This window comes from Leptinotarsa decemlineata, unplaced genomic scaffold (assembly GCF_025532065.1).
Source record: "Leptinotarsa decemlineata unplaced genomic scaffold, Ldec_3_MD MMD2_tig00026307_RagTag_RagTag, whole genome shotgun sequence".
Classification (NCBI taxonomy): Eukaryota; Metazoa; Arthropoda; class Insecta; order Coleoptera; family Chrysomelidae; genus Leptinotarsa; species Leptinotarsa decemlineata.
In genome coordinates this window covers 8085569-8101231 of record NW_027412681.1, presented here as the reverse complement: position 1 = coordinate 8101231, position 15663 = coordinate 8085569, and the positions used below count along the sequence as shown (strand labels likewise).

The 15663-nt window shown below is 33.8% G+C and overlaps 1 protein-coding gene across 11 annotated transcripts in view; it reads right to left on the bottom strand.

Annotated features, from left to right (window-relative positions):
• The window catches only part of Hnf4 (Hepatocyte nuclear factor 4), a 199007-nt gene that overhangs the window by 130539 nt on the left and 52805 nt on the right, over positions 1-15663 (bottom strand). Inside the window, exon 1 of one of the 11 annotated variants that reach the window (XM_074181365.1) lies at positions 8354-8429. The exons of the other annotated variants lie outside the window; for them this stretch is intronic. Coding sequence (XP_074037466.1) covers positions 8354-8414 — 61 coding nt within the window. The 5' untranslated portion in view covers positions 8415-8429. Of the gene's footprint in view, positions 1-8353; positions 8430-15663 lie in introns of those variants that run through there. 11 annotated transcript variants of the gene reach the window in all.

Genomic DNA, 15663 nt, shown 5'->3' with positions numbered 1-15663 from the left:
ACTGGATACACAAGTGCAGTATATCCTTTGAGGATAACTAGAGCACTTGGTCTGTTACTTCATCATCTTCGATAATATATACCGCAGTCGTAGACGAAAGCTGCGGACCACGGCTAACAGACCTGAGAAATAGCTTAGGAATTATCATAATTGAATTATTTTAACTGATTTTTGTTCAAAGTACTTATTCAATCAAAAATGGCTAAATGATGACATTCTCATCGAGATATAAATCCTTATCGAACGAAATAGTTTCATATAATCAAACTTTTTTTTCTATATGTAAATTCGTCTTATAAATGTGTTAGGAATCACACGTTTAAAGGTAAGACCTCGTTAGTCCTCAGCTACCACAAGTTAAGACTTCTGAGGGTTGTCGTTCGTAGGGGTGCAATAGCTGGGTAACGGAAAAAACATGTTTTTTAACATATTTTTCAAAACTTACTCAAAACGGATTTTTCGTTCGGAAATTACGACGTGTATATAAAGCCGTGGACTTTTACTATGTTTCACAATGAATTTAGAACCCTAAATTACACCCCGGATAATTTGTGAGATATAATGTGGTGCTGCAGGTTTTTCCGGGTTTTTCTGCAGCTGAAAAAGCAAATGCGCCACTGGAATCAATTAAGTCGCCCCGGAGCGCCAAGTAATTTTTATTGTAGTTATATAATTGTATAATTTCATGATTTGTATTTTGAAAGACTTATCAAATTATTTATTTCACGAAACTAACCTGTTTGATCTTGTAAATAGCCACTTTGATAATCCAAATCGACAAGAACCTCTGTTTTTTATATAACTTGCAGCAATAACCAGGGAGCAGAACGGGCGCACATTGTTATTTAATCCTAGTTAAAGTGAATTGTGTATTGTAGGTATTTGAAGAGTCTGATTTATCGAATATGATTCAAGGAAAAGCTTCAGGGGATTTTCTCACACGGAAATATTGGTCGACAATAGAAACGGTGGTGAGATTTCACGTCATCGAACGTTTTATCGCTTCCACAGATGTATTATTATCAGTTTGAGTTTTTATATCTAATTGAGTCACTTAATATGTGACACAGGGACATGGTATATCCTAATCTTCCATATTTCTTCATTTAATTTTTAATACTTTCTGAATTATCAGAAAGATATTTTAATTTTTTTTTAATCTGTACTTTTTTGGACTGCTGATAATAGAAGTGGAATCATTGCTCTCCGTTCCCCTTTTATTGCCTTCATTTTATTATATCACAAGTAGTTGACAATATTGTTTATGAAATTTTCTGTTAGTTTCAAGTGAGAATTCACGAGAAAAATTGTCTCAAGAGAACTGAAATGGTTTAAAACACAGTAAAGTGTACTTGATTATATAGAAAACCTGAGAATATTAAACTAATATGACATTCAGGAATTATGTTGTTAAATTGATGGATGTAGCCGTTACTACGTGGTAGGAAATCATAATGAAGAAAAGAGAAATGAAACTTTCTATGTTTTTCACCACTTTTATAAAAGTGGTAAAAAAATAGAAAGTTTAATTTCTCTTTTCTTAATTATGTTGTTATCATTCATAAATTTTCGACTAATGGTTTCTTTCCCTGTCCGTAAAGGCAAAACAGTTCCAAAGAGATCTGAGAAGACAACTGAAATAGAAAGATCTGAGAAAACGGTATTAGATATAGATTGGTCCATTTAAATAAACTATTATGAGTTATGGGACAAATCACGAAACAACTTATATAAGTGAAAAGATACAAATTTGTCTAACAGATTGAAAACCTAATATATACAAACAAATACATATACTTATGCTAATATATACACACATATATAAATATGTATACATATACATATACACACACATATATTGCACATTTGAGAACATTTAAGAATTTAAACACATCAAAACGACTCTGTTAAAAAAAAATGTATATTCATCATCATCATACAGCCAAGGCCCGTTATTTGGTATGATTTTTGACACCATGTTGTACGATTTCTTGAAATATGAGGATAATTTTTTATTCTTGTATTGTAATGATGTACCGATTCATTTTTCATGAACTTATCTAAATTTTTGTGTATATACATCAACAGTTCAACAATAAGTAAACCATAAACCGTGATAATATTATACTCTCTGAAAAGTCTTCGACGGGAAGTTCTTGAAGGAAGTTAGCAAAGTTTTTTATTATTCTTTTTTGTGTTATGAAAATATACTTCATAGAAGACGAGTTACCCCAAATCAAAATGCCATAGGTATATCAATCTTGACTGAATTTGACTATAATGAAATAATAGTAATGCTTGTTTATCCAGAACATTTCTTAAAACTCTAATTTGATAACAATTGCTATTCAGATTCTTCATGAGATTTACGCAATGAGTGGTGAAAGAGAGATTAGAATCAAAATCTATTCCTAAAAATTTTACACAGTTTGATTGTTCTACTGATTTATTATTTATATTTATATCTATTTCGGTGGTACTATTACGTTGACGAGTTTTGCATGGGTTTAGGATCAACGCATCTCCTCAAACATAGTGAATGACACCTTCGTCATCTAGAGACACGGGAGGGACAGATTGAACCTATTTCTAGACCAAATAATTGTTCAAAACCCTAGCATCAAGTTCATCATGGAGATTGAACAGGAACAACGGATACCTTTTCTAGATGTACTCAACGAAAGGCGTGGCACACGACTGACACATAAAGTGTACCGAAAACCGACACATACGGACAGATATCTGCATGCACGTTCGAACCACCATCCAAGTCAAAAGCGGAGAATTATCAACACCCTGACGAAACGTGCCCGTAGAATATGTGAACCGGAACACCTACAAGAGGAATTGGATCATTAAGTGGCTCCAAGATCGAGTGGATACAGTGTACCTGAAATCAACAAGGCCATGAAACTGAAGACTCCACAAGTCAAAATAGGCAGGAAACTCAAACGGTTGCACGTACATTTCTACCGTACATCTCTAGGGTTACAGACAGAATCAGAAAAATCTTAGGGAAGCATGAAATAAAAATAGTGTTCAAGCTCACCAGGAAAATACAACAAAGCTTTAGATCTGCGAAAGACAAAAGAGATCTACTATCAGTTACGGGGGTATATCGTATACCATACAGCTGCGGAAAAGTTTATATCGGTACCACCAAAAGATCCATGGGTACAAGGCTGAATGAACATCGGAGAAACTGAAGATTAAGTCAAATAGACGGTACTAGCGGAACACGCGCTTAGTGAAGATCACATGATACTGTTTGAAGATGTGAAACTACTTGCCTTCTATCATGGGGGCCACAGTCGGCCCGTACGGGAAGCCGTAAAAATTCTTAAGAATACGGAAACTACAACGAAAAGAGGAGGCGGTAACGCTTAACCGGATTTGGAATCCGATACTGAAAGAAGTTAAAGACAATAGCAACGCAGCAACAAGGGAGGCTGACTACCTGAGTCGACAACCTACGAACAAGAAATCACCAGTCATCGGTGAATCATTAAGATGAATAAACATCTGAAGAAGCCAGCCACTCGTGCTGGCGAAACGTTAGGATGCAGTTGTAAACTACAACAGCCTTCAAATCCGAATGAAGATAGTAACACTGAACCATAGTTTGGTTTGAAACCATTAAGTGAGATTCTGTTGAGCAGTTAGCTCACAGCACATACATTGATTATGTATAGCACCTGACTTGGGAAAGCACTGACCAAATCCCACCAAGAGGTGGGCATTTACGACAGTTCACTATGGCAAATAACTATCAGGTACTAAATTTTCGATTTTAAATGTAATGCGTCTGATGAGGAAAGTTGTTTGCACGAAAACTTTTAAATCGATTATGTCCTCCGTCGTCTTACAGTAGACGCGACGCGTAATGGCTTACTGCGTTGCGTCAAGTTGATCTTATCGTGATAACTTTCAAACGATTCGTCCAAATTACTTGTAGAAGACAAAGTTTATCTATATTGAATACTTAAAACGACAGAATCTGACAGATATTCTAAAATGTGTATTGTGAAAAAAAGTATTCAATTTAATTGTATTCATGCCTTAGTATTTTGCATATAGTGGCTACCACATAAGAGGCAGATATATGCTTCTGATATACTTAAATGAAATGAAGTGGAACGCTTTATTCGAATAGGATACATCCTAATATACAACAATAATTTTAACATCAATATACATATAACACAATAACAGAAAGAAAAGATCTACTGATATTTGTTGATAAGTAGTCTTACCTACGATAATTGAAAATCCAAAAATGATTTGGTATCACCTTGATGGTCTTTCAAATTGTCTAATAGATTTCTTTTGAACAACATAAGACTGTTAAAAGATTTTACATTTTCAGGTAGACTGTTATACTTAATAAATCCTTCAAAAATTGATGTTTTAATGTTGAACGTTTTTGTTTGATTATTTACACACAAATTATTTTTTATTCTAGTATTATACTGATGGATTTGATTATTAAAAATTACAAATTTGTGAAAATATGAAGATAGAAAGTTATGCAAAATTTTGAAAATATAAATCATCGTTGAATATGTAAGCCTACTTTCTATAGATAACCATTCTAGAGTATTTAACATTAGAAAGAAATGGGTACCCCTGTAACATCTCAAAATAATCCTCATTGGGCGATTCTGTAGATTTTGCAGTGTTCTCATTTTATTTGAATCACCTGTGTATAGAAGAGTGGGACTATATTCGAAACGTGCTTGTATAATGGTCTCATATACCGTGATTGCATAGTTAAGTGTTGGGACACTCTTGCGAAAAAATATAATTTCTTCAAAATTTTTTTTCTGTATGTAAGTGAAATAGTTATTCATTGATAGATGCTTGTCCAACATGGATCCTAGGTATTTGAATTCAGTAATGAGCTCAATTTTGTCATTTTATATTTTTATTTCAATTTAATTTAAATCCAATTCTCTGTACTTAAACGGTGTAGTAAGTATCATAGCTCTTGTATTGTTGACATTTAGCTTCAATTCATTAGTTTTTAAATATATAGCAATATTATTCAATGCTTCATTAATTTTTTGAATAGCTTTATCTTTATCACTAACCGATACTAGGGCATCATCAGCAAAATAATGTTCATAATTACATTTATTATATTTGCTGATATCATTAATGTAAATTAATAATAGCCATGGCCCTAAAATACTTCCCTGCGGAACCCCGTGGTCTACGCTTATTGCTGTTGAGACAAATTCATTAAATTTGATTACCTGCTTCATTCCTGTAAGGTAATCACTGATCCAATCAAGTACTTTTCCTTTAGTGCCATATTTTTTACATTTTTTAATTAATATTTAACGATTAACCGTTTCAAATGCACGTTTAAGATCTAAAAATACTGCTACAGTGTACATGCCATTACTCATTTTGTCTTTCCATTCAGTAACTGTAAGCCGAAGTGTAGTTTCGCATGAATGTCTATATCTAAAACCAGATTGGTTTGTGAATTTTTTTTTGTGTTTGGAACTTTTGCGATAGGCGTAACTGTACTCAATTGTAGCATATATGTTATTCTGACGTATAAGCTGTATTTATGTAAATTTCATCTAAATTCGTCCAGTCGTTTAGACGTGAAAGAGCGACGTACATACATCCATCTTAACAAACTTTCATATTTATATTAGTATAGAATTATAGATAGATTACATCAAAAGCCATGAGGATATCGTTATTAATTTTATGATTATTTTGTTTCTTCGTTTCGGCTGGCTTCACTTCCCTTCTAGCTTTATGGTCACATACCATTAAAAAAAACGAATAAAACTATTCAGCAGAGCTCCTAGTATACTGCATACGAAATAAAATTAAGGAAACTGCCTTGATTACTAAATCGTGACGTTCTTGAGTTACTTTTGAGCAACCATCTCGAATATATGTTGCATAATTTCGATTTGAACGAGATTAACGAAAATAGTGAAAAACAATTTCAAGGTGACCATATTATCCGACTTTGAAATTATGGTTGATTACCAGTTTGACAGCATTTGAAAATCTCGAGAACAGATTTTTGGTCCCAGAAATAAAATATGAGATGCTACAGAAAAGTACGTATCTCAGTTTTCTACTGTGAATCTAAATAACTCACTATGAAAGTGTTGAATATATGTTTACTAATTAATTAATACTTATATATTAGCTTCACGTGCATGTTTGTTTGAAACCGACTCCTTTGAACGCGATTTTGACTAATTTCAAACGGACAGACTGATTTTAATATTTGTATACTCATAAAGAATCGGTGACAACACAATTATTTTATAAGTTCATCTCATCATCCAAACGAGGAGAAGTTTCAATAAGCAGTCTGTTGAACACTTTTGTGAAGCACTCAAATGCGAATCATGGGAAGATGTTACCGAAGCTTGTACAGTATATAAAGCATTTGAATACTTTTGTGCTGCATTTTTCCATCACTTCAATATATTTCTTCCTATGAAAAAATATTGGGAAAATGGTAGTTCACACGACAAGAATTGGGTAACCGATAAACTGAAATTATCGAGTAGAAATTTGAAAGATCTTCATGTTTTGAGAAATAGGTATCCTGAAACCCTTAAAAAAAGGCCAAAAAGAAACATGTTATATTGTTGAGGGACTCAAAAAACACATTTTATCAGAACCGAATTACAGATTACCCTGACCCTAGTAGAACAGCATGGAAAGTAATATCCTAACTTTCAAATTGGAAGATAGGCGCAAAAAATATTCAAATAATGAAAGACGGCACTTTACAAGATAACCCAGGTGATTCATCAAATTCATTCAATGAATTTTTCATTGATTGCCCTTCAGAAATTATTAGTAAAATAAAAGTTGATAAATTGATGGATGTAGCCGTTACTACGTGGTAGGAGATCATAATGAAAAGAGAAATGAAAATTTCTATGTTTTTTACCACTTTAATTGTAACTAACGTTACTGCAGTTTCGTCCTATATGGACATATACTATATATGGACTATATGGACAATATATATGGACTATATGGACAATATATCCCATTCAGGTACTCAATCAAGTGTTTTAGGGTGTTTATATATAAAAAATTCAAATGAATGAAGGAATGTTTTCCACAGTTTTTAAACACCAAATATAGAATTTCCTCGGCACTAGATCCTTCTTGTAAAAACAAGTGAAAGCGATCGATTTATTTTAGTAGAGACTTACTTTCCAATTGAACAAAACCCATAAATTTCATTGTATTCAGCCGAGTCACATGTCAAGGTCGTAGGTCAGAATATAAATAATGGGACAGACTGACGTAAAGTTGGAGACCGTTGATTTCATAAATAAAAAAATCTAAAAATACAATAACAGAATATGAGCCAATTTTTACTGGGAGTTGTCTATGATTCTTCCTAGTGCACGATCTTGAAAATGTAATATCCAATGAAGCTTGGAGCGTCTGTGGAGTTTTTGAAGATTATATGAACTTTCGTAATGAGTTTAATGCAAACATAATGACTTTAAATGAAAGATAGCATATCGGAATAGATAGATATAAAGAGTGGTCCATCGAAAACATACGCAAACAGAACTGCCAGGAAAAGAACTTTTTTGCAATAATTTGAAAATAACGTTTAATTCATTTGTGGGTGGACAAACTTCAACCGTCTATGCGCCGTGTCAATCCGAAATTGAGCTTTGACAAGGAATGAAAGAAGAAAATGTGAGGGCTGAGAGTTTCGTTCTCTAGAAAGTTTTAGATCAGCATACCACAACCTTCTAGAATGCCCGGGACCATTTTGAAACATTGCAGAACGGGGTGGAAAGTTTATTGTTTTAGTTTGAAAATGTCCTTGAAGGACGAAACTGTAGTAACGTTAGTTACAAATACAAGTAATATAAAAGCTTAGAAAGTTTTATTTCCCATTTTTCATGCCGATCTCCTACTACGTAGCGGCTACATCTATCAATTTATTAAACAAAAAATGTCAACCTTCAAATATGCCGCATATTTCGATTATTATTATCGGTATTTCACGTATTTCTAGATGAACTCTGAGAGAGCTAGTAAGAATAGAGATTGCAATGAAAGTTAGTCCAAAACTTTCAAAATTGCCGACATTTTTAACTGTATTTACGAGTTTCTCAAGTCTGTAATCCATAATTGGGGCCAAAAGGTCAAAAATACAATTTTATTATTTGTTTGATATATTAGATCCTAATAATGTATTGTAGCCTTGAGTAAGACCTAAATACATGTCGAAACTTAGTCAATCCTGCGAGTGACTCTCATTGATATCCTTATTCCCACTATTTTTCTCAAGAATTTCGATCATTTTTCATTACACTCAGTATAACAGTACCTGAAAAATCATAGACGTACACCATAAAATGCTTTGTCACAGAATTCGTTGGACTCAGCATAATCAAATACGACTCAGAACAGTCACCCACTTGAATCACCACTGAGCGTTGAACAATCCTTCGATAATAAACACATTTGTGACTAACGTTCGAATAAAAATTATGTTATCACATGGTTGTTCCAGTCACTAGCTGACTTTTCCCAGAATTCGATGATTAAACGGTCAAAGATTGAGATAACAACGTTCCACAGAACCCGTTTAAGATATCATATGAGTGTTTTCGATTAGCAGTGAAAACGGTTTACGCAAATTCAAAGCCATTATCTGGGACTCAAGTCTTGACATTCAATACTTCAATAGGAGCTGAACTTGTTTTTACATGGGAAAAAACTGCATATATCCTTGTGGCTTGAAATATCTCTGAGGATTTTACCACAGACCACATATTATTGTGTTTGGCTCGCCGAACTTTACTATGAGATTTTTAATCTGAAATCAAGTTCGATCCTATGGAAATGCTCAATCACAATTTTATTTTTATTCTACACGAATGACATGGATAATATCGAGTCTTCCGCCAGCTTTATTAGATATGCAGATGACACCAATATATTCGTCTCTGACAAATGTGAAAATACCTTGAAACAAAAGTATACAACTGCAGTTGGTAATCTCATTTCATGGTGTGATCAGAAGTCTCTCTATTTCAATAGTAATAAGGCAAATATAATTTGATTTCACAACTACCAAAAACAATGCGAAACTGTAACGATAAAAACTGATGAAATCTTGATTGAGTCTACTTTATCAGTTAAATTTCTTGGAACTACTATAGACTCTGGTTCATACTGGAAAGAACATTGTACCAACTTGATTGGTACAATTTCAGCAGGGCTTTTGACAAGGTTGATCAAAACATACTCATGTCGAAACTTGCTGTAATTGGTGTACAGGGCGATCTTCTTAGGTGGCTGTCCTCTTATGTATTTAATCGTAGCCAACTTGTTAGCATCAATGGATTCAAGTCGACGCCCTTCGTGGTTACCTCAGGGGTACCTCAGGGCTCACACCTGGGTCCACTGTTGTTTTTAGTATTCATAAATGACATACAGTCTTGTTTCCTTTATTCTAATATTTTGTTATCTGCGGACGACTTGAAAATATTTAAAAAAATTACCTCCATAAAAGACTGTTTAAAAATTCAGGAAGACCTTGCTTGATTTGTAATATATTGTGATATGAATTAGCTGAAACTCAACGTGGAAAAATGTACATGTATTTCGTTTTATAGAAATCATTCACCCATATTGTTTCAGTATTTGTTGAATAGTATTGCATTGAATAGAGTAGAATATATCAAGGACCTTGGAGTATACTTTGACACAAAATTGAATTTCAATCGCCATGTTGAATATGTCATAAATAGAAGCAACAGAACACTGGGTTTCTTCAATAGAATGTGCAGAGACTTCAACAACGAAGCCGCTATTAAAACTATCTATTATGCATTTGTTTATAGCAAGTTGAATTTCGCTAGCATTATATGGAATCCTTGCTATAATACATTCAAATTGCGTTTAGAACGACTGCAAAATAGGTTTGTTAGACATCTTCATTACCGAATCACTAATGTCTATGTAACTCACGGTATTAATCAAATCCGTAACTATTATAACATTCAGCCTCTAGAACAACGGAGAATCACTTCGGATCTAGTGTTTGGCTATAAAATCTTAACGAATCTTATTGACTCGCCTGAGTTGATAGTAATGATGTCCTTTCATGTACCCCAGAGAAACACAAAGGAATAAATATTTATTAGCTACTTCCACATATAACACCAATGTGGGGAAAAACTCTCCAATAAATAGAATTACAGACTCATTCAACAGATACTGTTCCAATTTGGACGTTTTCTCCATGTCCTTACAAATGTATAAAAGTAACATAAGGAAAATATTCAATTTTTAATCATTTATGTTTTAGATTAAGCATTTAGATCATTTACCTGTTGAACGCCAGTTTTGTTAGCACAATCTGTATTTTAGTGGATACTTGTTTGGGTTCTTTTACCTGTATGTGTCCCGAATTTAGAATAAATAAATGAATAAATAAATAAAAGAACATTGAAATCTTAAGAACATTTTGTTACGTGAACAATTAATCGTATTATATCATGCACAAGTAGCCTCCCGATTACGATATGGCATATGTTTCTGGGGTGTGTCCACTCGATCACCAGACCTATTTATTGCACAAAAACGTATTTTGAAAATTATTGGCGATACCTCTAGCAAAGCATTCTGTAGACCGATTTTTAAAGAATCAAAAATTTTAACAATGACGAGTATTTTACTTTTAGAAATGTGTGTATACGTATACATAAATAAAAATGAGTTCGCTAGAATCCATCAAGTCCATAGTTATAATACGAGGAATTGCGCTGATTTCCACATTCCGTACTGTAAATATTTCGTATCTTCGAAATCTTCTGAATATTTGAGTCTGAGGATTTTTAATAAACTGCCTAAAGAAATAGTTAGTTCCACCCATATTTTTATTTTTAAAACTCGCTTGAGAAAATATTTACTCGACCATGATTTTTATACATTGGATGAATTTTTAACATCTTTGGGAAAATAAACGTATTATTATTATTATTATTCATGAAACCGTTCAAATTGTCAAAGCATTATTAAGAGAGGGTCTTCATGAATCATCGACTTAAAAAAAAAAGAAAACTCAAAATTTATAGTGTTCTCATATGAACCAAAATATATGAATTGATCCAAATAAAAAAAAAATGTGAAAGTGAATTTTCACATGTTTGTAACTGTAACCGTAACCCAAAGTCCTAGTCAAACTATATAGGACTATACTAGATCGCCACAAGGAACATGTTTGATATATTCGGTTTCATATACCAGAGAAGTCTGGTGTCACTCAACATGCCTCAGAGGATGGCCTCAAAATAGGTGAGGAATGCTTGAAATTGTTGACACGGGTACATAACAAGAGGTTTTCAAACGCCTCCAAAAGTTTAGAAATCGAAAATCCTTTTTGTTGTCCTAAATTATGGCTGTCGTTGGGGCGATATCACTCCTAGTGATAGTCACGCGTTAAACACACAAAACCTTGAAAAGTCAAGTGTGTGGGTTTGTTTTTTTCCCAAAGTGCGAAAAAACAACCTGAAAATTTAGCACGTGACATCTATCTGGATATACTCCAAAATGTTAGCGACTCAGACAATGAACTTGTATACAGTGAAATGGGACAATAAGATGGTCTGCAAGATAACCAGATCTTACTATTTTGGACTATTTTCTATGAGGGACATTGAAAAATAGGATTTACGCTGAGAGATAGAAAATGTGGAAGACTCGAGATTAAGGATTTTGAATGATTTCGCAACAATGCAGCAAATAAGTGTATTGAGGGCAATAAATAATATGAAAAACCGAGTTTAAAAATGTCTCGAAATGGAAGGACTCCAATTCGAACATTTATTGGGCCAATAATTTTTTTGGGTACCTATATAAATTACTTCATTTCAATTTTCATTACAATTATAGTGTTCGTTTCGATTGCTATCATTTCTTTTTCTGCGTACTAAAACACATATAATGTATTTTTGATGTAGATATGTTTCAAATAATCATAAAAGGTTTTCTTATTCGAAGTTCATTGCAGAAAACGCTCAGAGCAATGGAAAAAATATGAATAGGTACCTAAAAATGAAAACAAACTCTAGAAAAACCCTACGATACATAGGGAGACGTGAAAGTTGCTATTATGTTTTTATTCAACTCAGTCAACTAATTTCCAGGGCCGTAATGTAAAAGGGAATAATTCACACACTTATAATCGAATATTACCGAAAAATCCCGAAATATAAAATTGAATTTGATTTCTAAGTACGAAGTGAACGTCTACGATCCAAAAACTACAACAAAACATACAGGTCCGTATTCAAAAATTCAACGATGGGGGTCAGATAACACCAAGTCAGATAACACCCTGTATAAAAGATTCATGGATATATTCTGAAAACCCACATCAAGTGACAATAGCAAAATATGAAAAGATTTTCATGTCTGCGAATAAAGCAGATATAGGCAAAAATATAATTTGGGATTTTTTGGTTTTTCCTGTATATCTCCAGAAACAAAAGAGCTATATTCGATTACTTTATATCATTGAATAGGTCTCTAAAATATACACCTTTGCCACAATTTAACAGAAACTCTATCTTTTATCGTTTACGAGATCCCCATGTACAGAAACGAATTTGAATAGCCCTGTATATGTACAAAAATGGTCAATTTCTGACCATGCTACGGAGAAATCGCAATATGAGCAGACCTTGCTCTTCCATCCAACCAGAAAACGTGTGCAACTATGTAAACATAAACACAAGTGCACACAAGCAAACATTTCACCAAACAAACACGATACTACATAAAACGGTATGCAAGACACATTAAACACGTGTATGATACGATAATTGAAAAGAAAAAAAAAGAAAAGAAGTCGATGCAAGAAAAAAAATAGATACTAGCACTTGAAATTCAGCATGCTAGGAATTTCATTCATAAGCAAAAGATGTTTAATTTTTTTCTTGAATATAATACAATTTGAATTCTTTACTTCGTTAGGTAATTTGTTAAAGAGTCAGGTTATGTGATAAGAAAACGATCCACGATAATGGGAAGTTTTGTGGTGAGTGGGAGTAAGCAAGTTCTTGAATCTCAAATTGAGATTATGAACATCGGTCCGAAACCTGAGTTTGTTGTAAAAATAAGCAGGCTTCATGTGATTCATTATTTTGTGAAATAGAGTACATGCATGTAAGATACGCCGATTTTCTATATTCAACTAACCCAGTTTTGGTAAGTGATGTGTCACATGATCCCGTATTCGCGAACCAGTGATCAATCTGACGCATGAGTACTGTAATACTTGCAATCTTCTTTCATCGGTTTGTAACAGATAAGGACCGTACACCACATCAGCATAGTTCGCATGGGATAAAACAAATGCATCGCAAAGAATTTGTTTAGATTGGCGATTCAGTAGTTCACGGTTGCGGTAGATTGTTTTGAGGTTACAATATCCTCTTTTCAAAATCATTGAGACATGCGATGAAAATCTTAGCAACAGATTTATCAGCAAACCAAGGTTTTTTATACTGTCATCCTCGCCTTTTATTGGTGAAGACACGTTATCGATAGTAATGCTTCAAGCACTTTTGCTAGTTGCTGACCTCCCAAAAAGCATGACAAACGATTTGTTGACAATCACAGAAAGACAATATTTTTTCGAAAGTTCAGTCAGACTTTTCAAATCTATATTAATTTTTCGGCAACTAGAAGATTCCTCGAAATGCATGTATATCTGCGTATCATCAGCGTAACTATGTATGTTTGTGTAACGAAGGCAATGAGGGAATTGGGAGATATATATTACAAACAAAAGTGGCCCTAGGATGGACCCCTGCGGGACTTGGCACATTTGATTGTACCAAGAGCGGTACATATCAGAAATACGCCACGGACTGTGGCTGTTCATCGTTTTGAGGTTCAACTCAGTACACTTTAAACTTCACTGTTTAAGAACTTCCTGAGAATATTTTTCCAAATGGATTTAATTTCTAGCGATTCAAATTCAATGTGAATCGCTACTTTCGCACAGGCACCGCTCCGAGAGCGCCTTTAGGATTTTCCTGAAGTGCTTGTTTTTTGTCCTTAAAAAAATAATTCTGGTGATTGGAAAAAGTGCTTCTTTTGGATTGGACTATACACAGATGGAAACTGACTATACGTAATGGATAAAAGTATTGATAGCATTTTTCTTAGTCACTTATATTCATGCAGTAATCCAGAATTTTGAATTGAAAATAATTTTATGAAAGTACAGTAACAGCTTGAAGTATCCTTAAATCACCGATATGACTAGACCAAGACTACTTACTATCATTGAATATGTGCCGCAAAACATACAAAAATTGAACACTACAACCAGAACATATTGGAAATACTTTTTTGTATAATATGGATGCAAAAGCGTTATAAAATATCCTTTTTTTCGTTACAAATGTGAACTCAACTTACATTCGTCGTTCAAATCGTTATAAGAGAAAAATCCAAACGGTTCATTACTTGCAAAACAAAAATATTTATCGAAATCTTGACCACAATATTATTGTTGAACTGATCGGGCAGAAATTTCACTTATAAGCAGTATTATTTTTACAATTCAAAGTTACATAAATATTAGTTCGAATTAGAATTCAACGGTCATCAGTAAAAATAGACTTTGGACTCGATACCTGGGGCATTGGAATCCCGACGTATTATCATTATGAAAGACGATCATACGCCAAGATTTTCGAAGGCTTCTATTTTAAACTCGAGAATATACGAGGGTGATCTGAAAAGTTTTCCTACCTCAACATGAAGATAGCGGCATTGCTAAATAAAAGCTAGTGAATTTCGCTGTTCATCTGTTGACAGTTACTCACCAATGTTTCAGCCATTTTGGACGCGCACTTGTTATGTAACAGTCGTTTGAGTGAGTTGATGTGAGTGTTTTTGTGAAAATGGACAAAATTGAGTATCAAGCTGTCAATAAATATTTGTTTTTAAAAGGCAATACTCCCACGGAAATTAAAGAGAGTTGTATTCTGTGTATGGGGACTCATTTACCACAATGAAATTTTGGGCAGATGAATTTCAACGTGTAAAAGCTTGGGACACGATGAACATTCGGGATGTCCAAAAAGTGCAACTGCCAACTAAAACATCGCCAAATTTCACCAAATGCTGCGATATGACCGTCGAATTGAAGTGGGAGAGGTAGCAGTGGTTATGAACAAGTCAAAAGAACGTGTTTGTTATATATTAAATAAACAATTAGGCATGAGAAAGCTGTCTGCGCGTTGGGTGCCGCGTTTGCTCACGTTAGACCATAAACGTGTTCGAATGAACATTTCCAACGCTCTGTTGGCGCAGTTTAGGTGGATTCTGGTGCTGATTAATTACTATAGGTGAAACTTGGATACACCAGTATACGCCCGAAACAAAAATACAGTGTAAACAGTGGACTGCACAGGGAAAACCGGATTCTAAAAAAGCAAAAACTGTATTTTCGGCTGGGAAAGTGATGGCGATTGTTTTCTGGGATAGTCATGAAGTTATTTCAAGCGATATCTTCAAAAAGGAAAAATCATTACCGGAGCATATTACACATCATTACTCGACAAGCTAACGGCAAAACTTGCGAAAAAACTGCCACAATTGCAGAAAACA